Here is a 25,043-nt window from a genome sequence, read left to right as displayed (position 1 = left end):
GCCGTAGATGATAACCTCACTTGCACATACACTGGCTCAAGAGAGAATCGGCGTGCAGCCAGTAATTTCCAAGAGTCTTTCGCTGGGAACTTAAAAAAAATTAAACCACATAGATACGCTGCTGGAAAACTGAAGGACTTGCATCCTCCATAGAGTATAGAACTTGCCAGCCTTAGGCTGTTTATCCGAATTATTGTATTCAATGTACAAGGCATACCGACCCTAGCAGCGTATGTATCCAGGCAAGATGATCTGTGACAAGAAAAGGCATGACTTCATTTCGAGCCATACACATAAGACAACCGCGAACACTGCGCACTTGTAGCACAGAAGTTCCGATTTGGAATTCCGAGAACGCCAACGCTACAGTCAGATGCCAAATAGTACCTTGAGAACAAGTGCAGCTAGAACAATTACTAAAGCGACGATAGCTCTGTCAATCCACAACGGAACCACGTCACCTCGTGTTCCAACAGTGTCTAGCTGCCTTTGTCGCTGTTCCAGGGGCTGAGCCAGTGGCCTGCCACTGCTGGCCCCGACAGAGCTGCGTATCCGCATTTCTGCGTTTGAAGCCGATGTGATCGTGTGTCCCACAGTTGACGAAGCTGCTTGATCAGAACGTTCCCTGTTGGTAGATGCTGTCTTGACAAAACCTTCTGCAAGTTCTGCGAGATCTGAATCGGAATCCTGAGGAATTATGGAGTGATCAGGTGAATGCCCTTTGCCTTGATTTTTAGACTCCATCTCATCTCTCCAACCCATGCTCAATTCCGATGGTATTTGGACATTGGTCTTCGTCGCGGAATTTGATATTTCGGCTTGTTTCTCGCATTCTGATATGATATCCCCATTCGATCGGGCACATGTAGAGCATTTAAACGACATGGACTCCCGGGCAAGACGGCGGCGAACCTCTTCAGTGGTGTCCAACCCGCCAAGTTGTCCGCGAGCATCAGTCTCCATAAAGCTCCGAAGGCTGGTTGGGAGAAAAGTTCGTCAACACACTCATCAATGACGTACAACGATGGGGAGAATAACCCATCTAAGGATTGTGGGAACGTACGCTACAATTGCAGTTCGAATGCCCCAGGCTGGCTGCCATGTCTCCTCGTGATGCCCGCTAATACTGAGGCAAATCTCCCGATTTGCCTCGAATCGACCATTTGGAGTAGTAAAACGAAAGCTTGGTGGTCGCAACGGATATGTTGGTGGGAGAACTATTCGACCGTGATAGATGCCCTCGCTGTAAACTGACTTTGGGGGGCCTCGCAAGGTGAAATGCCATTCAAATATGTCAGTCTCCAGAGGTTCGGCCGTGTAGTCAGGGGAGGGAGAACTGGAGATCTCGGCCGCTTCGCGCACTGAACAAGACTGTCAGATCATCAACACATCATGGAGATAAAGCATGTCCAGCCAGAAAGGGACACAGTACCACATATTCGGGCTACGACCTAGGCTATGTAGTTTTTCGAGGTACCTGGCACTTACTTATTCTTCGAATAGTCGGCGACTTGGAACCGACTTGAGGAGTGCCACTCGGCGTTGCCGCCATAACTGCAACCAGGGCACGGGATAGCTGCAAGCAATTCAGAGGGTGTATTTAAGGCGGATGACTATCCAGCGATGAGACAGGGTCAACGCGCTGCGTGACTTAGCTCGCTCAGTACTGGCCAGCCTAGCATATACCTAGGTAGTTCAATATGACGTCGATGGAATGTCAAGGGTATGGTTGTAGTATTGGCATAGAAACCTTGTGAATAAGAAAAGAAAAGTTCCCCGCCGTGGACACAAGGTCAGGCCGTCCGTCATCAGAGGCTCGGTCGCCAACGTGTCCAGACCAGCTTGGTGGGTGTGCAATTCGCCAGTCGCTGAATTTGGCTTTCAAGGGGCAACATAAATACCTACCTAGGTGCGGTAGAGGAGATTCTGCGCCTTGCTAAGTATAAATTTTGAGTACTAGGAGGCTTACAAAAACTAAGAACTGAGCAAACTGGCTGCAGAGGGAGGTGAGCTCTGGGCGGAGCCTGGCAAGGCATCATCACATCAGAAACTTACTCCGTAGAAGTCTGGTGGCTGCGGGTGAACTGGAGTCTGGTGCTTGCCACCTTGCTCAAGTGCCATCTGGGCAAAGACATGTACCGGGTACCTCACCTACTACTGACCAACCTGACCTTTTGGTGCTAGGCGAAACGGGACTGGTGCCTTTGTGGTCCAACATTCCGTCACTCCAGACTGCAAGGTTGCTGGCCAATTATAGCTGAGCAATGCACACTTACTAAGCGAGTGAGAATTGACTCGTCCACTCGACCTTCATACACCAACCAACCCATAACAAGTCTGTGTGGTCAAATGGGTTTGGAAAACACGGAGGCAGACAATTGACAGCAGAGCATCTGACGCCTCTAACCCTTTCAAGGTACTTCAAATCCTATATCCGAACTGCCACCTCCTATTGATTACCCCGGCAACACGAAGTCGGCTGACTTTTTCACTTTGCTAGAGCGACTTCACTCCCTCTCCGAAGCGACGACGAAACGACGCTTTTCAAGATACTACAAGTCGGTACTCGATTCCCGATTCGAAGTAATTCATAATGGGTCCTCCAAAACCCCCCGTCCCTCATGTAGCGCCTATCTATCGATTGACAGCTACCGCTCTCGGTGCTGGAATGTGGTTTTGGGTGAGTGATACGCCCAGGCTACCCTCAATCGCCCATCATTTCGACTGTCACCATGCGCCAATCATTATAATTTCATGAATTTGGAGTCTACTTTTTCGTCCCTTTACTAACACACATAATTTTACAGCTGATGTACAGAGCTAAGAGAGATGGTACACCTCCCCCGTCGCCAATCCCTACCAGTCCCGCCTTGCGGCCGCCTAACATGTCGCTTTGTCATTTCTGCTGAATATTTATTAACTTCTGAGTAATAGGCCCGGTTTTGATGGGCTGGAAGCACCCTTGGGATCACTAAATTCCGCCAGTTCGACGCAACCAGTTGGAGCATTGGTCAGGCAAAAAGAGAACGTCTAGCTCCATGTATCTTATTATAAACAGACAGCTTCTAAGCACCCCCTTGTTTCTCAAACAGATAATGCGCAACTCCCCAAGTGTCCCCTCCTCCATACGCAAACAACTCTGAGCAAGCCATGTAAAATATTTGCCATCGGTTGTACCAAGTTAAGGCGTCTTGTTCCCCGTATGTCTCAACAAGGTGCGGCCACATCTGGTCTCTATTTGAAATCATCGACGACAACCAGTCCTATGCGTAAATTTAGTGGCGCGTTTCGGCTTTCAATCAGCTGTTTGAGATCCTACCTCGCACGTCTTGGAATAGTGTGACCCATTCACCCACCACTGACGTCTGATGCACAAGTCCCTCTGGAAGTAGAGCAACAGATCTGCGGAGGGCATAGTTCCGCCCGTAAAGAAGTTTGTCGTCATCCAGCCGTCTTCATAATCATACGGTGTTGTACGGTGCGCGAATATGTGAACAAACAGCTTTCCGCCGAATTTTAAAGCCCGCGAAACTTTGGCCATAAGTAGCTCATAATTTTTCATGTGCTCGAATAGCTAAAAAGGTTTAGGAACGGTTCAGAACTCTAGCCAGCACTCATATGAGGGTGAAGTCCCACTCACCTCGATGGACACCACTCGGTCGAAGCTCCCGCGTTCGAATTCATACTCTACCACATCGCCAGTGATCACTCTGACATTCTCCAACTTTCGACGATTCGCCTCATTTTCGATGTACTGCTTCTGTGTTCTAGAATTTGAGAAGGCGACAATATTCGAGTTTGGCAGCATTTCTGCAAAGTATAGTGCTCCCGATCCCCAACCGCAGCTGAAATGGGTCAAATTAGAACGATTTTCTTCAGCAATGCCAGCATCGTACTCCCACATTGACTCCCAATCACTCGAATAAGATAACATGTTCTGTCAAAACTTACCCAAGATCCAGAATGTCCATACCATCTCTCAAGTCTGCCTTATCGATGTAAGACCTAAGCATTGCAGTCTCTGCTTGTGCAAGTGTTTCGTCGCCTTGGGGATACAAGCAACAGGAGTATTTCATGCGTGGTCCTAGGCAACCAGCAAGAACACCTGTACCAACTTCATAGTGTTGTTTATTTGCTGTATCTGTGGCTATAGCCATGGGTTGGCATCTCAATTTCTCGATATATGCCATCTTGGCTTCGTAAGCATCATTGAGAGACTTGCTCTGTATCAGGTCCAGTCGCTCGCGGAGCTGCTTTCTTATGCCAAATCTGATAACAGCATGGGGCAAGTATCCGCCGTCCAAAATCCAGTCTAGCCAAGGGGGAGAATACCTCTCAAGAGTTAGAAGACGATCAAAAATATCTGTCTAGGAAGACAACGGGCTTGCCTTGCCCAGTGGTAACAACATGGCTGGCTAGTTCCAACGCCGTATGGTTGATGTGGACGCAAGGAGAAAGCCGCTCGGCTACATACCGTAGTTCATGATTGAATAATTTCGATACGAAGCTGTACAGACTCCCGAGTTTCTCAGTTTTTTAATTCTCTGGTTTCGGTCACAAAATGCTCAGCACGACTGCAGCGTCAGTTCTCGAAGGTCGATGCGGAGGTTGCATGCGATAACGCAGCTGGGCTAAAACCAGTCAAGTCCGTAATGTGAGCCTCTGATTGGCGAGATTCGGAATCGTTTTCAACTTTTCTTAAGACATCCAACGGCAATCAAATCCTGCTTACAGTCCAAGGCTTACGTTGTTGTTGGGGAGGGACGATTGGATCGAATTTGCTAATTGACACGGAGCAACTTGGTCATGGACTTTCAGACACACCTGAAGCACCAACCAGACTGGCGGTATGACGACCACTGCACCACCACCCCAGGCTGAGTCGTCGACCCACATGCAAGCACCGTGATGCCACCTCAATAAATGACATGTATGGACTGGAGGATGTGAGGTCAAAGTTGCTCGTGTATCAGACACAGGTCCATGATATTCATCAACTGTGCAAGTCTGCACAAACCATGTGCTACATTGTGCTTTCAACAAATGACAAATGTTCCACATAAATGTATTAGCCCTTTCTTGTCTGGGTATCCTACAAATGACCTCGTACCGTTTTCAGTACTTCCACATCCCCTCCCGAATTACTTTATACCTCTTGCGATTTTTGGTCCTTCCTGTGATTCCCTGCCTCAGATTACCAATTGCTCTTGCTAATCTTCCAGACACATATTTCTCAAAGAACCAAGCAAAAGCAAAGTAGGCTAGCCCCAATATTATGAGAAATAGTTTGTAATCCCAGTCCATATGACTTAGTTCCATTAATTTCTTCATCCAATGAGCAGGGCCAATAATCATGTACAGGGTGATAATCAATGCTGCAGTTACGGTAAGAGCGAACGGCCCTAAATTATGGTCAGCAAATACCCAACGTCTCAAATTGGGAGCTCGGCAAGGTTGTCTTACAGTTCTTGGCGCTGCTCTGCCTAAAAGGCGGTCCAGCATTTAAGATAACCCCCGACAGGATATACTCGAAGCAAGACGACAAGAAGAGGGCTGTGTTCTCAGAGTTTTTAATATTCGGTTCATCATGCCCAATTTTGGGTGCTTTGTACCACGGCTGCTCTCTCACAGTTAGAAAAGCAGCTCCTTGGAAAAACACGCATATGGCCATGAGACCCAGCAGCGGCGTTAAAACTTTACGAGACACTAGATCTGCCGTCGGCCGCTTTCTACAGAGTGTAGGGGATGGTCCGGTCCAGCCCATGAATATAGCGATGGGCAGAATCAGTAGCAAATCAATGAACAGAAATTGAAAGTCGCCCAAATTGGATGCCTTGGCATAGAGAAAGCTGACGGAAGTGAACTGTATGGCGGAATACAAGCTCATGTATTTGAAGCAGCTGAAGCTGGTCACAAGCGCTGCTCTTCCTTCTCTGGTCATCGTTAGAATTTGAGAACGATGAGAGGGGGGGGCGTGGGTTTCACTGGATAGGGCATGGATAACATACCTGATAACCTCAACAACACAACGAATATCAAATACGCGAGAAGTGAAAGGAGCAGCAACGGAAGCTTCTGCTTCAGACAGGGATATGCCTACATCAGCAGCTTTCAAGGCGCCACAATCATTGGCCCCGTCGCCACAGAAGCCACAGCAATAGTCAATACTCTGAAGTTTTTCCACCAGTTCGTGCTTTTCATCCGGAGACATCCTGGCGAATACTCTCCCTTGGATCAGCATCTATGCTCCGGGTCAGCTTCAAATCATATGTAATAGCAGTTCAAGACGTACGCGTTGTAAAACTTCCGGGGGCGAGTAATCCACGATCCAACGGAAAGCCTCCCCGCTCACTGCTAATGAATAGTTACGCAAGTTGGAGACATCATATGCTAAAGAAACATCTTCCTCAGGAGGCGCAGGAAGCGGCTTTGCCACAAGGTCAGAGGAATGAACAAGTCAACTTCTCACAGCTTGGGAGAAACTCACCAGCAAGGTTGCCTTGTCAAGGCAAAAGCGACTATTGTCGATGCTCTCCCATTGCAGCTCGGCCATAGGGTCCCGCGCATCTCCTATATAAAAAGAAATCAGAGTTTGTCAGTTTACTTTTTGGTCATGCCGGGGGACATGATAACATACCTCGCACAAATCGTGGTACAAAACAATGCGCTTGTGGATCGAGCATTCCAGACTCGCGAGCGACGCTGATGGCTGTCAGTATATTGTCGCCGGTTACCATGACTGCGCCGATATTTGAGCTCAGGAGTTCTTTCAAAACTCCCGCCGTTTCAGGCTTCAATTTGTTCTCGAATATAATGAATCCCACAAACTCAAGATTGCTCTCAACCTCAGATCGAGTCATTTTTTGTGCCTTGACCCAACTGAGTCGTGGAAGGTGTCTAGTAGCACAACCAATCACTCGATAGCCCTTGTGTGTATAGTACGAGAGCAACTCATCATATTCATGAGGAACTACTGGGAGTCAGCCCTGCGGCACAAATGCTCATGGTTAAACCTACAGCTTTCCGGGCGACATATTTCCTTCATCGCCTCCGGGGCCCCTTTGACAAAAATATCTCCGCTTTTCTGGCCAAAATGTCGTGTGATAACGCTCGCTCGCCGAAGCTGGGAGACGAACTCAAACGATTTCAATACTCCCAGCTCGATAGATTTCTTTGTCTCGTTGTGTTAGTACCAGGGACATGTTACAAGTTGAAAGAGGTCTCATACGTCAGGTGGACGTGCAACGGACGGCGTCAATCCACTTTGCTCATCATCATCGACTTCCGCAGACCTTTGACTTCCCTCCTCAAACGACCAGCCAGTAAATTCAAACATTTTTTGATCCAGGGGATCGCCAACGAGCTCTCCATCAACTGATCTGAGAGAGTGGCAAGTTGCCATGGTGTAAAGCGCGGCTTGAACAGTGGACTTATTCCTCAACACGTCGCCCCTATTTCCAAGTAAAGGAGCCCTAGATATGAGCTCACCAAATTTGTTCATGTCTCCCAAGCTGACACGAAGGCCGAGCACGTCGAGACCGTCCTCTGTCAACGTACCAGTTTTATCAAAGCACATTATATCTATTTTACCTCCCACATTGACTCTTTGAGGACTAATGCAAAAGATTTGTTTGGATTTCAGCCGCGAGAGCGCGAAATTTGTGCCGATCGTCAACGTTGCCGGAAGAGCAGGCGGTACCACTATCGTGATTAAATCCAGCGCACGAACAATGATGAAATGCCATGCAAGTTCAAGCCTCAAAAAATTGACGAATGACCCGATAAACCCCAGCATGGCAATGATAGCCATGACACTGATGTATCTGAACGAGTCTCGGTAAAATTTGAAGCCTGAAGGCTTTGGAAAGAGCATTGATCGAACCAGAGCCCCCTTGGTTGTGTTGAAGCCGGTTCTCACAACAAGAGCTAGAGCTACGGCATCTCCATCTTGGTCTTCCTGCGGTCGCCTAGTCCGAATAATTTTGGTACCGCAGTACAGGAAGTGCCGAGCAATCTCAGGGGATACGGAAGAGGCGGCGAGGTCCATGGTGCGCAAAGTGTCGTCCGTGGCAGGGATTTTAGAAACCGGGACAGACTCACCTGCTCACGTTAGATGCGCCCTGCGTCAGCAATGGCGGAGACTCCTTACCTGTGAGCATGCTCTCGTTGACGATACAATCACCGGTGAGTAAGAGGCTGTCACTTGGGAGCTGTGTCAGGTTCGGGTCGCTCAGTTCATAAATGTCCCCGGGGACAAGGTCACTGGATGAGACATATTTCCCTGGTATTGCGTTAGTTTCCTTCCTGTGTCAGCATAATGTGGCCACTTCAGCGATGTCATACAAAACCCATTTCGAAGAACTCGAACATCGCATTCGAACCGCGATATTTCCCGAAGTCGCAACATTGTCTGAGTATGTTAGACCCGCGGTCAACTTCCTAATCTCCGCCCATACTTACAGCTCGTGTCTCGAGTAATGTCGCGGAAATGCTCGCCACGGACATAATGAAGATACATGCGGCATAGTAGTAATACGAATCCATGGACCACAGAATCAAGCTCGCAATTTGAAATATATAGAATGGATGAAGAACCTGGTCCAGGAGTTAGTCTTGTTCACTCCTTGTAAATCAGTATGCCATGGGTACCTCGTCTACAAGCAGCTGGCTGGTAGATTTCTGTTCGATGTCTATCAAGTTGGCACCAAATATGACTTCGCGAGTAGATTTATCATCACTGTCCAACCCAGATCGAACAAGACGTGCATCTGTCCATTCCGGGTCTTTCCAGCCTGTGGACATGACAAACCTGTCCTTGATCGGATGAAAGTAAAGTCGCACATATCGATAGTCCAGCGAACGAAGATTGTCTATGGGCGGGTCACTGTCGTCATCCAGCTCATACAAAAATGGCTTCTCGGGTATGCCAAATACGGACGAAACTGGCCTGCCATACTCTTTAGCCGTAACGTGGATAACAACCAGTTCCCCCCATTGGTTTTCGATAACAACCCAGTCACATTTCCTTAGTGGACAAGATCGCCCAACGAGGGCAATATACCATCGTGGCAACCAGCGGAGCAGAAGAAATGCCGTTCCGCCGGTGAGAAGACATATAATTATATAGATCAAGAGACCAGCGGTACTAGTCTGAAACCCGGCCACAACGATAGTCAAGTCCTCATTCGCCATGTACACCTTTTGACTACTCCTGCCATCGGGTCGGGCACTCGCCGCAGTGGCCGTACTGTCTCTTCGAAGAAGGCGTGCATGGACAGAGTCGCGTGACTGTGTCGAGGAGCAGCGTCTGAGCATGTAATCATCGTGTGTTGCCAGGTATTCGCGGTCTGCTGAGTCCTCCTCGTCCTCAATGCCAAACTCGAGGTCGCCGAGATCACTAATGCTCCGCCTGACGAAACTTTCGCTGAGGTCGGCAAAGGCTTCGGGCTCTTCACTCTCTTCCGGCAGATCGGGCTCCTCGTAATATGTGAAGCTTGCGGTTGAACCGGCACGTGCTCGTCGGTGTGAAAACGCGGAAACACTGCTGGGTAAGCTCTCGGCTACTGGGCCAGAATAAAGCTGCGAGTTGTTAGGTTAGTTCGGCCACACCTGGCTAGGATGTCTACTGGAGCAGAATATCGGTACCTCGTCATGTGCCATTTCAACATCTTCGAATACGCTGGAACTGCTCTGATTTGAGTTCAGGCGGTATAGAGCTGCTGGACCACTTGCCACAGATGCGCCGTCTCCGCGCCTCACCTTGGGGACGTCGTCATGATCCATCACCTAATCTCTCACCTCGGTCGCTCCCGTTGCATATCTATGAGGTCCGGGTCGAGATTTCAATTGGACTGGTGATAAACGATGAGGCTGCAGCGCCAGGAATAGAACGAGGGGGAGCTATTTCTCCAGTCTCAACGTTGGAAATAATTTTGCTTCGTTGTCGAGGTAGGTTTAAACTCGCCTGCCGGGAGCCGGTACCGACCGAATGAAAGGCTATAGGTACCCAGGTACCTAGTACCCCACCAGCGAATAAATACATTGGTCCGGCCAGATCTGACAACATGCATACCAGCACCCAGTTCCGCTGTTGCTCTGAAACAACAAATATTCAATGTGTGACGGCCCCAGCGTGGAAGTCATAGCCACAACGATGAAATTGTTGCCTCTTGTCCACTTCTTCGTCTCGGGATACTCGTTCCAGGCACGCTGATATTTTTGTCATTGGCTACGTAGGTACGGAGTACACAGGTAGTCACTTATGTCCCTGCCCTCAAGGCGAATGACTGACCGGCAAGGGATGACCGAAAACATCGCACACTCTACTCATGTTGTTTGGTCTGCCGTGTGTGATGTTTTCGGTCACCCGCATGGCCGGCTACCCTACAGACGATGTGCCAACGCCGTTTTGTACACCGTTTTTCTGGAGCTGCTTCTTGTCTGTGGCGTGGACACATCCAATCCACGAGCGAAATCTCACCCTGGCCCCCGTCTAGTACAGTTTCCCGGATGGTAATTAAATAAATGGTGATGTGATCACAGCTGGTGGCTGGCTCTCTCTTGGATGTTCACTGTTGTCCTTGTTGGGGTTTGCGATATGTCTATCCACTCAAAAGCAGTGCAACCAGCCTACACGAAAGAGTCACAAAACATGTTATTATTACACATGAATCCACCCATGATTATAGTATAGCCAGATATGCTCGACGGTGACGACGCCAAATGTACGAAACACAGCTCCAATGAGGCCAACGTCAGAATGTCCGCATGGGAATGCGACACTGGTTCAAGCGTGCGATAAGCACCGAAGTGTGGAAGTGCAGGCCACCAAAAATGCATTGCCACTGACATCCAGCTGTCGAGATAAGAGGGCCGAGGGTCATCCAGAGTCATCCATGGCGCTGCCCAGAGCAGGTCAGGATGTGCGTACCTAGGTAGGAACTGGATAGCAGGCTGCCCATGATCTATCAAGAAACGTATCGAGGTATCTACCTACCTAGGTAGGTAGGCAGGTATGTTGGCAAAAGCCGAATGCCCAACCCTTGCTTTGGGACACCTAACGTGTACTATCGTCGCGTGCCCTGAAAGAAGCCACTGGAACGCAGGTTGCCTGAACTGGACATACATGTATGCGAACCAGTTTGAAGCCTGCGAATGCATCTGCATGCAGGTTGTCTCTAAAACCAAACACTGAAAGCTGGGAGCACCAGAAACGGAACTTTGGCACTGTGCGGATGATTGCCACGGCAAGTACCGGCGCCGCGCCCCCTTCCTCCCTTCAACCAGCATCACTCGTTTGGGGAGGAGGGGCGGCCGCTCACCAGGAAAAACCATTTGACACAGGCAGGCTCAACAACCTGAAGTCTCCCACCAGACCGCACCCAATTTTTTTTTTTGCAAGTTTATCGCCCCCCCACCGAAATTTAGCCAACCACCAAAAGAGCGGGTTCTCGCCTCAACCTTCTCCCTCCTTCATCTCCTTCATTCCATTCGCAAACCTCGCTCTCCCATCATCTCGAACACCCACTTGCCAACTACACAAGTCGTGTTCTTGTTTGTGCCCAGCAAGCAAAATGGCTGAACCGATTAGAAATAAGCGTCCTGATCTGACGGCTCCGTGAGTCACCTTCCAGTCCAAACACACAGCTGTGGCTCGATCATGCTAATTACCCCACCTCCAGCACGCCGCAGAACACTCCGGCCACGAATGCGCCCATCTCCTCTCATGCTCAGCAGCCTGGGGTGGCCAGCATCAAAGAAGGTAGAAATCCCACCCTTGACCATCGATTAAGTTTCGTTGCATACCTAGGTATCTAACTGTCACGACAGAAGACATGGATCGCGCGGCTGCCGCTGCCATCTTCGCCCAGAACCCGAAGCTTGTCCAAATGATACAGGGTCGGCTAGGCTCACTCATTGGTCGCTCTTCAGGTTATATCGAGTCACTCCCTCCGGCAGTCCGTCGCCGAGTTGCAGGCCTTCGTGGCGTCCAGCAAGAGCACTCCAAGCTCGAAGACGAGTTCCAGAAGGAAGTTCTCGAGCTCGAGAAGAAATACTTTGCCAAATTCACACCGCTTTATGAGAAACGGGCTGCCATTGTCAATGGCAATGCGGAGCCAACCGAAGACGAGGTCAAGGCTGGGGATAACGAGGACGAACAGCTCCAGGCCCAAGGAGCTCCTGACGAAAGTGCACCAAAGCAGAGCGACGTTGCCGAGGACGTTGCTGGAATCCCCGAGTTCTGGCTGTCAGCCATGAAGAACCAGACGACCCTTGCCGAAATGATCACCGACCGAGATGAAGCCGCCTTAAAGCACCTGACGGACATTCGCATGGAGTATCTCGACAAGCCTGGCTTCCGTCTCATCTTTGAATTCGCGGAGAACGAGTTCTTCGCTAACAAGTCCATCACCAAGACATACTTTTACCAGAACGAAAGTGGCTATGGCGGTGACTTTATCTATGATCACGCAGAGGGCGACAAGATTGAATGGCACGCTGGCCAAGATTTGACCGTCCGTGTCGAAGCCAAGAAGCAGAGAAACAAGAGTATGACACAAAGTCGACTTCTAGTGGAATTTGATTGCTGACAGCCGTGCAGACACAAACCAGACCCGTATTGTCAAGAAAACGGTCCCCACGGAATCATTCTTCAATTTCTTCTCGCCACCACAAGCCCCCAACGATGACGAACCGGAGGACGAGGACGCCGTTGCTGATATTGAAGACCGACTGGAATTGGATTATCAGCTGGGCGAGGATATTAAAGAAAAACTCATCCCTCGAGCTATTGATTGGTTTACTGGCGAAGCCCTTGCTTTCGAAGAAGACTTCGACGAAGATGATCTGGATGGTGAGGACTTCGACGAGGACGAGGATGAGGACGAGGACGACATGAGCGAGGACCACGATGAGGACGAGGAGTCCGACGAAGAGGTGAGGCCACACACCTAAATTTCTCCGCTCCATCAAATAGATCTAACGATATACTACTAGGATGAATCCGGGAAACCCAAGCAGGAGGCCGCTGAGTGTAAGCAAAGCTGAGCAACTAACTTGCTTCGGAAATGGTACTCTTTGTTTTCTTTTTTTTTTGTTAAAGCATAGCTTTGACCGCCGGTCTGAAGCAACTGGTTGGATCAATCGCAAGACGAAATTAATTTATATCGACCGGCGTGCGCACCTGTAACGAACTTCGTTTATAAGGAGTGTAACGCTGGCTCAGCAAATGGTGGAAGCTTATCAAGGAATAGTTCTGAGAGCTCTGGATTGATTTCATAGACACGCAAAAAATGGCGTAAGAGGATTGGCGGATGTATTTCTTTCTTCGCGACATTTCGTGACGGCACCTTGATGCGTCAACCCTTTTATTTAAAGAGAAGGGACCACCACGCAACATTGACTCTTTTGAACAAGATAGACCATCCAATATGTTAGCAGTGCCAGAGCAAGTCCTGCATTCGATCTAGGAACAAAGCATGAGGGGCCCCAATCGCAAAGGTGACTTGAATAAGATCTGGCGCTCTTTTGTAAATATATATACCACACTCTCTGGGTCCCGGCTGATGGCTTCTCGTCGTGTTATTTGGACATTTGAATTGTGCAGTCGCTCCACCTTGTTGGAATCGCTCCGGAGGGCAATCAATCACACCCAACGAAATCTGGGTTGATGTTAACATGCTGCGATATTGATGTCAATGGGCAAGTTGAAGGAGGCACCGGCGTCATCTGGTTGATCACACCCCGTCAATTCCGTTCAGCGTCGGCGACCCTGCTTCAGGTTTGCCAAGCTGCATGCGGCTGCAGATACTTGCAGACAAAAGTGGGATTTGAACTTGACTGGTAGCGGTGCTGCTGAAAAGGGGATAGCGTTGCCTCCTCCCAACCAACATTGTAATGCAGCCCATAAAGTTCTAAGTATACCAGTCAGGGGACAATTGGGGGCTGGAGTAGGAATAACATTGAAGGATGTGAGCTGGTACGGATTCCCAGGGCCTCCGTGTAGGACATGAAGATGTCAAAGCAAACTGCATAAGGTAAAAAGAAAAACGACTACATGACTGGGGATTTTGGTCGTGTCAAACAACAAAATCCACAGCAGTCGCCTAAAATTCGGAACAACAGCAAGGGTGTTGGCATATTCACAGGGTGTTGCCAGTCCCGTCAACTTGAAGGTCAAGGTGGGCCGATGGAGATTTGGGGGGCTGTTGAAGCTTTGGCGCATGCCATCAATGCTCCAGTCTACTTCCCTCTGGGTCCGTACATCGGAGGACATAGAGTCATTGTCACTGGAAGATGGCAGTCTAGGATAGTCTCAAATGGGATAGGTAAGAATCTACCTGAGTAGGTGCATAAAAGCAGTTTGAGGTCAATCCAAATCAGCATTGGCGGGACTAGCAGATTGCATGCGTCAGGGTCCTCACAAGCTCCGAGTTCAAATGTCCAGTCTGGTTGGATCTTTCTGATACCAGGAGCCCCCGATATCAATGACGGGACCACATGCACCTAAGCAGAACATTGAGTGCACCAACAACTACGCAAAAATTTTCTCCGGTGCTCGCGAGTCAGACTGTCGCCGCAATTTTGATGAGATGAGGCAGCTGGCGCCGTGCTATTATTGTATCACTCTCGTCTGGTAGAGTGTTGAACAACCCGCCGTCAGACGAGACGGCATTGCCAAACCGAGGGCACATTCTGTTTCCACCTGGATACCTGCTACCTACCTAGTAGGTAGAGAAGGTCTCCCTGTGCTCCTATGTGTATGATGTGAAATGTTCAGCCCATCCAATCGTAGCCTATCATTGCCGCAGCGAAGGATGCCATTTCAGCAGAGCGCAATAAATACCTCCGCGTGTATCTGACGTGGGTGAGGGATAGGCACTTGATGAATGGAGATGTACTGTATTTGCAATGTATCATTAATGCATGGCGTCTTATCTGAAGGAGTTACCTCAATTGGACACCTAATAGGGATATCTAGCCGATGGACGTGCAGGAAGCTGTCTGGTCCGCTGCGAATGCATATGGACGTAGCGCCAGAATCGGAGGACCCCACGGAGTGCCAGAAATTGAGTCAACCAGTGGTTTTGTTTGCCAGTCTGCATGTGAGCACATCCACCCACGAGCTTTCTCAGTACTTCCGATACTGTCTTGTACCCAAGTACCTAGGTACCTGAAATGTTTGCAGGAACCAGGTCGAAGCCGATGCCCCGGCACTAGATGGAAATTTACTTAAATACTCTGGATTGCGTATCCCACACCCCACCATCCCTCGTGTCTAAACGTCACAAGTGCAACACTCGCCGTTGACCTCTCGACTTTGATCTCTTGTCGTTAAATTATTTCGTCATGACGCCTCCCGTCGATATTCATACGGCTGCGTCGAGGACGGTATCCCATAGCTGGGACCAGAATAATTTGTCGACTTCACCAACAATCACTTTCCAATCCCCGCCGAATAGCTGGGGCGGGGCACTAGCTCATCGGGTTGCACCCAAGCAACTGAAGCCGTTCAATACTCAAGATATCAAAATCCTCCTACTAGAGAACGTGAACACTACCGGCCAAGAGATTCTCCGAGGACAAGGTTACCAAGTGGAGGCACTAAAAACCTCTCTCCCTGAAGATCAGCTGATTGCAAAGATTCGGTAAGTCGACAAAAGCATGGCGCAAGCAACATCCTATCAAAGACATCGAGTATCTGACTTCGAAGCTGCGCAGTGACGTGCATGTCATCGGTATCCGATCGAAGACAAAATTGAACGAGCGCGTGCTGAGAGAGGCCAAAAATCTTCTAGTTGTTGGATGCTTTTGTATTGGGACGAACCAGGTTGATCTTGAGTACGCCGCTCGCCATGGCATTTCGGTCTTCAACTCACCCTTTGCCAACTCTCGGAGCGTTGCAGAGCTTGTAATTGCAGAGATCATCACCCTTGCCCGTCAACTGGGAGATCGGTCTAATGAAATGCACCGTGGAACTTGGAACAAGGTCAGCGCAAAGTGCTGGGAGATTCGAGGCAAGACTCTAGGTAAGAGATTTGTCCCTCAGCCAAAATTGCTACCCTCTCGGTGACCTAGATATTCGCCTACCGAGCTATAGAAATACAGCATGTTTTTCTGATCTTTCAATACTGACATTCTATGTATGCAGGCATTGTCGGATACGGCCATATCGGCTCGCAGCTTTCAGTTCTCGCGGAAGCCATGGGCATGAATGTAATCTACTATGACGTGGTTACCTTAATGGCTCTCGGAACGTCTCGCCAGGTTCCAACCTTGGAAAATCTTCTCGAAGAGGCAGATTTCGTCACACTCCACGTGCCGGACCTTCCGGAGACTCGAGGCATGATTTCAACGGCTCAATTCGAAAAGATGAAGATTGGATCGTATCTTATAAACGCCAGCAGAGGCACTGTTGTGGACATCCCTGCTCTGGTCAAGGCGATGCGATCTGGGAAAGTTGCAGGAGCGGCCCTTGATGTGTACCCCAATGAGCCTGCTGCCAATGGAGACTATTTCACCAACAACCTAAATCAATGGGCCGAAGATCTCCGCTCCTTGACGAACATAATTCTCACTCCACATATTGGAGGTAGTACGGAGGAAGCACAACGTGCAATTGGCATCGAGGGTAAGAAGGTCCGCTGTAGTGACAATTTAGACATGCTGTTAACCGTTGTGTGAAGTCGCCGATGCCCTTGTTCGTTACATCAACCAAGGTATCACTCTGGGAAGTGTCAACATGCCTGAAGCCCAGCTGAGATCACTCACACTGGATGAGCCAAATCACGCCAGAGTAAGAAGTTCTCAACAATGCGACACTATAGTTGCATACAAGGGCATCCTTGTTTGCTAATGTTTGTTCTTCTTTAGGTCATCTACATTCACCGCAATGTCCCTGGGGTTCTGCGAAAGGGTAAGTGGGCTGGGAATGCGCACACCCATGAATTATATGGGCCGAGAGATGTTGAACTAATTTTCTCGGCAGTAAACGAGATTCTGGGGGACCATAATGTTGATAAACAAATCAGTGATAGCAAAGGCGATGTAAGTTACCGTCTCGAGAGCCATCTGGAGAAATTCGCTAACATGGTTTACTAGGTTGCCTACTTGATGGCGGATATCAGTAATGTTCGCTATGAGGAAATCAAAGACATTACCGACAATCTAGAAGCCTTGAGCTGTAAGTATCTCTACCCTCTGATATGTCTTTTATACCAGCTCCTAATCCTATGGGACCATCAGCCTGCATTATGACGCGAGTGTTGTATTAGAATACTGGGCGATCGGAATTTGGTCGGGTATCGATAGACCTGGACGACGGCACTCAACGTGCTGAAATTGATGATGGTCACGGATCTCTGGTGCACAAACAGACACTTGCACTGCACAAACTATTATGCCTGGAGCTAGCTCCGGATTTGCGGCGTTTGGGATTGCAAAGGACACATCGGTGTTATGGTTGGCATAATTATAGAGTTGAGCTCAACAACAACTTTAAATATGGAGGCATGAATTGAACAATAAAAGGACGCACATGAACAAAATACCTAGAACGTAGGATCCCAATTGAGGTAGTTATGGAGAAACATTCTGTTTCTGGAATCATCAATATCTATTGGTGGGTTATTGATTAATCATTGATATTTTGAGAGTCAAAATAAATTGATCGGGTCAGACATCCGAACCGATGCTGCAGCAGCTTGGTCTCAGCTTTGACAATGTCGCTTGCTTGTTGCCCGTAGAATGAGAGCTGGGGTACGTTTCAGAATTGACGCTGGGACCTGAGATTGTGAGGTCTGTGTAATGTAAATTGGAGTGCCTGGATCAAGTCCCTAGACTCTCTGATTAGAGATATAGCGCATGTTCATGGGATGATAATATGATGTCTGGGCGCATTGCCCCCAGAGCGAGCGAAAAAGATCAGCTTAAGGAGGCAGCTGTGTTGGTTGGTCAACTTTGCGAGCGTCAACATTGAATGTTCCTACTTGACTTTAGTATTTTGGCATCTCCCTGTTCCAACTTGCCCTGCCCTTGCCTGTGAATCTCCTGGGCGTGGCACAAATCCGAGTTGAAGACACAAATAATGGACATTGATTGGGATCAGCTCGCCGCATTTAGGGTTACACTGTAGTCTTCAGTTCTGATGTGCTTTAATGCGGAATTTGCGAGCCTGGTGTTTCTATTTGGACTGTTGTCGAATACCTACTATGGAGCGTGGCCAGGGCTGAGTCGTATTTTACATGACCGGCTTGGCACGATCGGACCGAGCGAGATGCACAGTGCATTATACAACATGTAACTTGTCTGATGACGAGGCGTTGGTGTAAAGTCGGCGGTGGACTCGGGCTATATTCACTCTAGCCCACTGTATCCTCTATTTGATGTTCAATCTCCCGAGGCCAATGAAGCTTCTACACTTGACTTGCCTCAAAGGTTTCTCAAATACGTGCCAGGAGTGCTATATGCACCATGTAACAGTGCCCGGACAAGCGAGTGGACAAGCGAACTGGATGCCACTTATTGCCTGTATACGTACATGTAAAGTAAGGCACAACCAGCCCGTTCTGCGCTGAACTTCGTCGCGAATTTACAAGTCTATAATTGTCTGGTATGTTCTCGCATGTGGTTTGATAAGTCGCGATAAGGCTTCAATGTTGTCAGGTACATATGACGGACTTCCGTACCTTATCTTGCACGAGATTAGGGAGCGCCCTGTTGCCGTTACAACCAAACATTGAAATGGCCAGGGTATGTTAACACACTGAAGGCTCGGCGGAAGCTTCATAATTTTAGATCACTTGCAAACTTGGAAGTGGAATGAAGTCGAAATATCTCGTGTGCCTACCTACCTACCTAGGTAGGTAGATGGCATCAAATGGCATTGACTCTACCAGTGGAAGCTAGTGAGTTCTCTACATATGTACTTTCTAAAGTTTCCTGCGTCAACCACACCGTCAGGGTTTCAATGGTCAACATTCAGCATCAAGTATTGTTGCGCAGCATCGGGCCAAACCCCAACCCCTTTGTGGTGATTAGGCAGCTCATGCGTTTGGGCCGGGTCCGTTTTGGAGAAGGAGGCATGGGGAAACGCGTCAGGAGCGGATCGGTGGTTTGACCATTCTGTAGGGAGTACGGAGTAGCAGATGTAATTTTGGGTACATGTACACGCATAACGATCCAAAGCGCAGCCTTAATAACGTTCATCCATCGCTTTGCTCGTCCTTTGGAAGATAAAAAAAGAAATGCGCACCAGACTCTATTTGCCAAAGCTGCATGATATTCCGTACAACCATGTTATTTGAGGACGCTTTCCCTGGCATTTTGACTTCATGGTTGGGACCTGTCGACCCTACCCGCCTTCAGAGCTAGCCCCGTCTTTTTGGACCCGCCCCCCTTTAATTGTCTGCCAGTCTGGTGGCTCAAAGCGTCGCAGCTGCTCCTGAAAGAGCTTCCTTTGGAGCCTCCCCCGTTCACGAAGAAACATCGACGAAGCCAACTTCTTCTCTCCCCTAACAGCACGCTGCGCTGTTCTTCGCCGAATCTCCTTCAGCGCTCTGCCTGGTAGCTCCTCCCATGGCATCGACATACGATGTTGGCACGAGGGCGTGGCAGCCTGACGTTGCCGAGGGTTGGGTCGCTTCAGAGCTCGTCAGCAAAGATGTTGACGGCTCAAAGGCCAAACTTGTTTTCAAGCTCGATAATGGAGAGGTAGGCAATCTATTCCCTTAACATGCATTATTGTGCATAGAATTGAGTCCCTTGACTAACCGTTGTGTCACTCATGGAAAGACCAAAACTATAGAGGTTTCCGTCGATGCTTTACAAAGCGGCAATGATCCAACGTTACCGCCCTTGATGAACCCTACGATGCTCGAAGCTAGCGATGATCTTACAAATTTATCCCATCTAAACGAGCCGGCTGGTACGCAATCTGCTCGGCTTCCGTGCTATCTGTGCAAAGCCGAAGGTGCAAATTCTGTCCCCTCCGCTAACAAACCCCCTAGTGCTCCAAGCTATCAGGCTTCGATATCTGCAGAAGGAAATCTACACATACAGTGGAATTGTTCTCATTGCAACGAATCCATTTGCTCGTGTCGATTCTCTATATGTCCCTGGGATGGTACAAGTTTACGCTGGCAAGCAACGTGCGACGCAAGCTCCACATCTCTTCGCGATCGCCGAAGAAGCCTTCATGTATGAATATTTGGAGTCTTGCTTTTCTGCTACGTGGCAGATACTAATCTCATCTTACTATAGGGACATGATTCGAGACAACAAGAACCAGACCATCGTTGTGTCCGGTGAATCTGGTGCCGGGAAGACTGTGAGCGCCAAGTATATTATGCGGTACTTCGCGACTAGAGAGTCACCCGAAAATCCGGGAGCTCGCTCAAAACGTGGCCCTGAAGCTATGAGCGAGACTGAAGAACAGATCCTGGCTACTAACCCCATCATGGAAGCATTTGGTAATGCTAAAACGACGAGAAATGACAATTCCTCGCGATTTGGAAAATACATCGAGATTATGTTTGACGAGAAAACGAATATTATCGGGGCCAAGATCAGAACCTACTTGTTGGAGCGGTCACGACTCGTTTTCCAACCCCTCAAGGAGCGCAACTATCATATCTTCTATCAGCTTGTCGCCGGTGCCTCCGACAGCCAACGTAAGGAGCTTGACATATTGCCTATTGAGCAGTTCGAGTATCTTAATCAAGGCAATTGCCCTACTATTGATGGTGTTGATGACAAGGCTGAATTCGAAGCAACAAAAAAGTCTCTACAGACGATTGGCGTCTCAGAAATGCAGCAGAAGGATATTTTCAAGCTTCTCGCCGGTTTGCTGCATCTGGGTAATGTCAAAATCACAGCATCCAGAACTGACAGCGTTTTGGCGCCAACGGAGCCGTCACTCGAGAAAGCCTGTGCCATCCTCGGGGTGGATGCGCCTGAATTCGCCAAGTGGATCGTTAAGAAGCAGCTCATTACCAGAGGGGAGAAGATCACGTCCAATTTGAGTCAAGCCCAAGCCATTGTTGTTCGTGACTCGGTTGCGAAATTTATCTACTCAAGTATGTTCGACTGGCTGGTAGACATCATAAACCACAGCCTGGCGACAGAAGAAGTACTCAACCGGGTAAAATCTTTCATTGGAGTTCTGGATATATATGGATTCGAGCATTTTGCCAAGAATTCTTTTGAGCAATTTTGTATCAATTATGCCAACGAGAAGCTGCAGCAAGAGTTCAACCAGCACGTGTTCAAGCTGGAACAGGAGGAATATCTCAGAGAACAGATTGACTGGACTTTCATCGATTTCTCTGATAATCAGCCATGTATTGATCTCATTGAAGGAAAGCTGGGCATCTTGTCCCTCTTGGATGAGGAGTCCAGATTGCCCATGGGCTCTGATGAACAGTTCGTGACCAAGCTTCACCACAATTTTGCGGCCGACAAGCAGCATTCGTTTTTCAAAAAACCGAGATTTGGCAAATCTGCGTTCACCGTTTGCCACTACGCTATCGATGTCACTTACGAGTCGGAAGGCTTCATTGAGAAGAATCGAGATACTGTCCCAGACGAACACATGACCGTCCTTCGGGCTACCACAAATCCATTCCTGAAGCAAGTGCTCGATGCTGCCTCTGCTGTGAGGGAAAAGGATGTCGCATCTGCTTCCTCAAACGCCGTAAAGCCCGCTGCCGGTAGGAAGATAGGCGTGGCTGTCAACAGGAAGCCGACGCTTGGTGGTATTTTCCGATCCTCTCTCATTGAATTGATGAATACAATCAACAATACTGATGTCCATTATATTCGGTGTATCAAACCTAACGAGGCCAAGGCAGCGTGGCAGTTCGAAGGGCCCATGGTTTTGAGCCAGCTGCGCGCATGCGGCGTTTTGGAGACGGTTCGCATCAGCTGCGCCGGATATCCTACTCGATGGACGTATGAAGAGTTTGCCCTAAGGTATTACATGCTCGTGCATTCTGGCCAGTGGACCTCGCAGATCCGTGAAATGGCCAATGCTATCTTGACCAAAGCATTGGGTACTAGCACAGGTAAGGGCCTTGATAAGTATCAGTTGGGCTTGACCAAGATCTTCTTTCGTGCTGGTATGCTCGCATTTCTTGAAAACCTCCGAACAAATCGACTTAATGAGTGCGCTATTCTTATCCAGAAGAACCTGAGGGCAAAGTACTATCGTCGCAGATACCTGGATGCTCGCGAGTCTGTCATTCGTTCCCAGTCTGCCGCGAGAGCATACATCGCTAGAAGGCAGGCACAGGAACTGCGCACCATCAAAGCGGCAACTAACATTCAACGTGTTTGGCGTGGACAGAAGGAACACAAGAAGTTCTTGGCCATCCGTAAGGATATGATTCTCTTTGAATCGGCAGCTAAAGGCTATCTTCGACGAAAGCAGATTATGGAGACCAGGGTCGGCAATGCCGCTCTTGTCATTCAGCGGGCCTGGAGATCTCGCCGACAACTGCAGTCGTGGCGCCAGTATCGTAAGAAGGTCATTCTGATCCAGAGCCTGTGGCGCGGTAAGCGAGCGAGAAGAGGCTATAAGAAGATTCGCGAAGAGGCTCGCGATCTTAAGCAAATCTCTTACAAGCTGGAAAACAAAGTCGTAGAACTTACCCAGTCTCTGGGCTCTATGAAGGAAAAGAACAAGAACCTTGCCGCACAAGTCGAGAATTATGAGAGTCAGATCAAGTCATGGAAGAACCGACATAACGCACTCGAAGCGAGGACGAAGGAGTTGCAGACTGAGGCTAACCAGGCCGGCATTGCAGTTGCCCGTTTGCAGGCGATGGAGGATGAGATGAAGAAGCTTCAGCAGGCGTTCGACGAGTCAACAGTAAATATAAAACGAATGCAGGAGGAAGAGCGCGAGCTCAGGGAATCACTGCGTTTGTCAAGTACAGAGCTAGAATCCGCCAAGCAAACTAGCAACGACAGGGAAAAGGACAACGTCAGCCTCAGACAGGAGCTTGAAGCTCTACGAGATGCCCTGGAAGTGGCCAAGAGAACTGCTCCTGCCAATGGGGAAATCACGAACGGCGCCGCTGCCGCAGCATCGACCGGTTCCGGGCTCATCAACCTTGTTGCCTCGAAGAAGCCTAAGCGTAGAAGTGCTGGGGCTGAACCAAGAGATTTGGATCGCTTCAGTGGCGCTTATAACCCTCGTCCAGTCTCCATGGCTGTTACGAATACGGCTCATCGGCAGAACTTGTCTGGCACAACCTACATTCCTGGTGTCGATAACATTGAAATGGAGTTGGAATCACTTCTCGCCGATGAGGATGGCCTAAATGAAGAGGTGACCATGGGCTTGATTCGAAACCTCAAAATACCCTCGCCGAACACAACACCGCCGCCGTCAGATAAAGAAGTGTTGTTCCCCTCTTACCTCATTAACCTGGTCACATCAGAAATGTGGAACAATGGCTTTGTCAAGGAGTCGGAACGTTTTCTGGCAAACGTGATGCAATCCATCCAGCAAGAGGTCATGCAACATGACGGGGATGAGGCAATTCACCCTGGCGCATTTTGGCTCTCCAATGTTCATGAAATGCTGTCATTCGTTTTTCTTGCCGAGGATTGGTACGAAACGCAGAAGACAGACAACTATGAATACGACCGCCTGCTCGAGATCGTCAAGCATGACCTGGAAAGTTTGGAATTCAATATCTACCATACTTGGATGAAGGTGCTCAAGAAGAAGCTACACAAGATGATCATTCCTGCCATAATTGAATCACAGTCTCTTCCCGGCTTCATTACCAATGAGAGCAACAGATTTTTGGGAAAGCTACTGCAATCTAACTCTACCCCAGCATACAGCATGGACAATCTATTGAGCTTACTAAATAGCGTCTTTCGTGCTATGAAAGCCTTTTACTTGGAGGACTCCATAGTCACGCAGACAGTTACCGAACTTCTTCGTCTCGTTGGCGTTACCGCATTCAATGACTTACTCATGCGTCGCAACTTCCTCTCATGGAAGCGGGGTTTGCAGATCAACTACAACATTACGCGGATTGAAGAGTGGTGTAAGAGCCACGACATGCCTGAAGGCACACTCCAACTTGAGCATTTAATGGTAAGATGCTCTGGGCTTGTCTCGAAAACAATTCTGTGGACTAGTTTGCTAATATCTTGTTCAACTCGCAGCAAGCAACGAAGCTTCTCCAGCTCAAGAAAGCTACACTAAACGACATTGAAATCATCCAGGATATATGTTGGATGTATGGCATACTTGAAGCTGACAAGCTGTCTGCAATTTCCGCTGCTAACATTATGCAGGCTATCCCCGAACCAGATCCAAAAGCTGCTAAACCAGTATCTGGTGGCAGACTACGAGCAACCCATTAATGGAGAAATCATGAAAGCTGTTGCGTCTCGAGTGACAGAGAAGAGCGATGTATTGCTACTTCAGGCAGTTGATATGGATGACAGCGGACCCTATGACGTTGCGGAACCTCGGGCGATCACTGCACTTGAAACATATACCCCATCCTGTAAGTTCGAAACCAAGCTCACTTGTCATATCCCTTCCTGGACTGACGGTTTGTTAGGGTTGCAAACTCCTCGCTTGAAACGATTGGCCGAAATTGTCTCCGCCCAGGCCATAGCGCAGCAAGAGAAGCTAGAGTACGGCAATGGAGACGAATTCGAAGGTCAAGATGGCGATATTCCCGAGGCAGATGAAACCGTTGTTGAACCTGCTCATTAAAGGCACAAAACAACGACAACAATGGTCATGTAATTTTCAATGTTGCACACAGTGGCTAGAGGAGCACACAAAAGAGGCTGTACATTTGTTTGGGTTGTTTTGAGCTTTAGGTTGCATATGCTTTATCTATCATGCTTGCGACTCTAATCAAGTATCGCACGGATCTTTGAGGAGCTTGGCGCGTACTACAACATGTCATGTATTACAGCACGAATAACGGAAGAGGTTTTCACCGCAAACCACTGGTAGCTCAGGGGTTGTCGCCAATAACGGCGGAGGCCGCCAGTTCTATGACTTG

General features: G+C 48.8%; 7 protein-coding genes across 7 annotated transcripts; 5 read left to right on the top strand and 2 right to left on the bottom strand.

Moving 5' to 3' along the window:
- Positions 1 to 369: 369 nt before the first annotated feature.
- On the bottom strand, positions 370 to 1,552 carry VFPPC_14652 (ubiquitin-conjugating enzyme; the record flags this gene model as incomplete). Its single annotated transcript, XM_018292420.1, has 3 exons — positions 370 to 976; positions 1,064 to 1,361; positions 1,489 to 1,552. The coding sequence occupies 3 exons, from the start codon at positions 1,550 to 1,552 to the stop codon at positions 370 to 372; spliced, it is 969 nt and encodes a 322-aa protein (XP_018141135.1).
- A 3,563-nt stretch (positions 1,553 to 5,115) lies between these two features.
- VFPPC_09784 (P-type ATPase) lies at positions 5,116 to 9,783 on the bottom strand (the record flags this gene model as incomplete). The annotated part of the gene is made up of 13 exons (XM_018288259.1): positions 5,116 to 5,402; positions 5,464 to 5,933; positions 6,009 to 6,241; positions 6,293 to 6,427; positions 6,488 to 6,570; positions 6,638 to 6,970; positions 7,018 to 7,171; positions 7,229 to 8,100; positions 8,150 to 8,281; positions 8,344 to 8,410; positions 8,461 to 8,595; positions 8,650 to 9,579; positions 9,646 to 9,783. The coding sequence occupies 13 exons, from the start codon at positions 9,781 to 9,783 to the stop codon at positions 5,116 to 5,118; spliced, it is 3,969 nt and encodes a 1,322-aa protein (XP_018141138.1).
- A 1,790-nt stretch (positions 9,784 to 11,573) lies between these two features.
- Positions 11,574 to 13,047, top strand: VFPPC_09782 (nucleosome assembly protein Nap1; the record flags this gene model as incomplete). The annotated part of the gene is made up of 5 exons (XM_018288257.1): positions 11,574 to 11,617; positions 11,682 to 11,761; positions 11,830 to 12,549; positions 12,602 to 12,936; positions 12,997 to 13,047. 5 exons carry the CDS (start codon positions 11,574 to 11,576, stop codon positions 13,045 to 13,047), a joined length of 1,230 nt encoding a protein of 409 aa, XP_018141140.1.
- Positions 13,048 to 15,348: 2,301 nt separating this feature from the next.
- Positions 15,349 to 17,273, top strand: VFPPC_09781 (D-3-phosphoglycerate dehydrogenase 2; the record flags this gene model as incomplete). Its single annotated transcript, XM_018288256.1, has 8 exons — positions 15,349 to 15,647; positions 15,721 to 16,028; positions 16,151 to 16,630; positions 16,686 to 16,795; positions 16,873 to 16,915; positions 16,988 to 17,046; positions 17,101 to 17,182; positions 17,245 to 17,273. 8 exons carry the CDS (start codon positions 15,349 to 15,351, stop codon positions 17,271 to 17,273), a joined length of 1,410 nt encoding a protein of 469 aa, XP_018141141.1.
- A 1,110-nt stretch (positions 17,274 to 18,383) lies between these two features.
- On the top strand, positions 18,384 to 18,575 carry VFPPC_09780 (hypothetical protein; the record flags this gene model as incomplete). Its single annotated transcript, XM_018288255.2, has 1 exon — positions 18,384 to 18,575. The coding sequence occupies one exon, from the start codon at positions 18,384 to 18,386 to the stop codon at positions 18,573 to 18,575; it is 192 nt and encodes a 63-aa protein (XP_018141142.2).
- A 302-nt stretch (positions 18,576 to 18,877) lies between these two features.
- On the top strand, positions 18,878 to 19,117 carry VFPPC_18005 (hypothetical protein; the record flags this gene model as incomplete). Its single annotated transcript, XM_022429669.1, has 1 exon — positions 18,878 to 19,117. The coding sequence occupies one exon, from the start codon at positions 18,878 to 18,880 to the stop codon at positions 19,115 to 19,117; it is 240 nt and encodes a 79-aa protein (XP_022285229.1).
- A 458-nt stretch (positions 19,118 to 19,575) lies between these two features.
- On the top strand, positions 19,576 to 24,745 carry VFPPC_09779 (class V myosin; the record flags this gene model as incomplete). Its single annotated transcript, XM_018288254.1, has 7 exons — positions 19,576 to 19,710; positions 19,792 to 19,924; positions 20,007 to 20,196; positions 20,260 to 24,112; positions 24,184 to 24,257; positions 24,316 to 24,530; positions 24,588 to 24,745. 7 exons carry the CDS (start codon positions 19,576 to 19,578, stop codon positions 24,743 to 24,745), a joined length of 4,758 nt encoding a protein of 1,585 aa, XP_018141143.1.
- Positions 24,746 to 25,043: the final 298 nt, after the last annotated feature.

This window comes from Pochonia chlamydosporia, chromosome 6 (genome assembly GCF_001653235.2).
Source record: "Pochonia chlamydosporia 170 chromosome 6, whole genome shotgun sequence".
Classification (NCBI taxonomy): Eukaryota; Fungi; Ascomycota; class Sordariomycetes; order Hypocreales; family Clavicipitaceae; genus Pochonia; species Pochonia chlamydosporia.
This window is presented reverse-complemented; position numbering and strand designations above follow the sequence as displayed.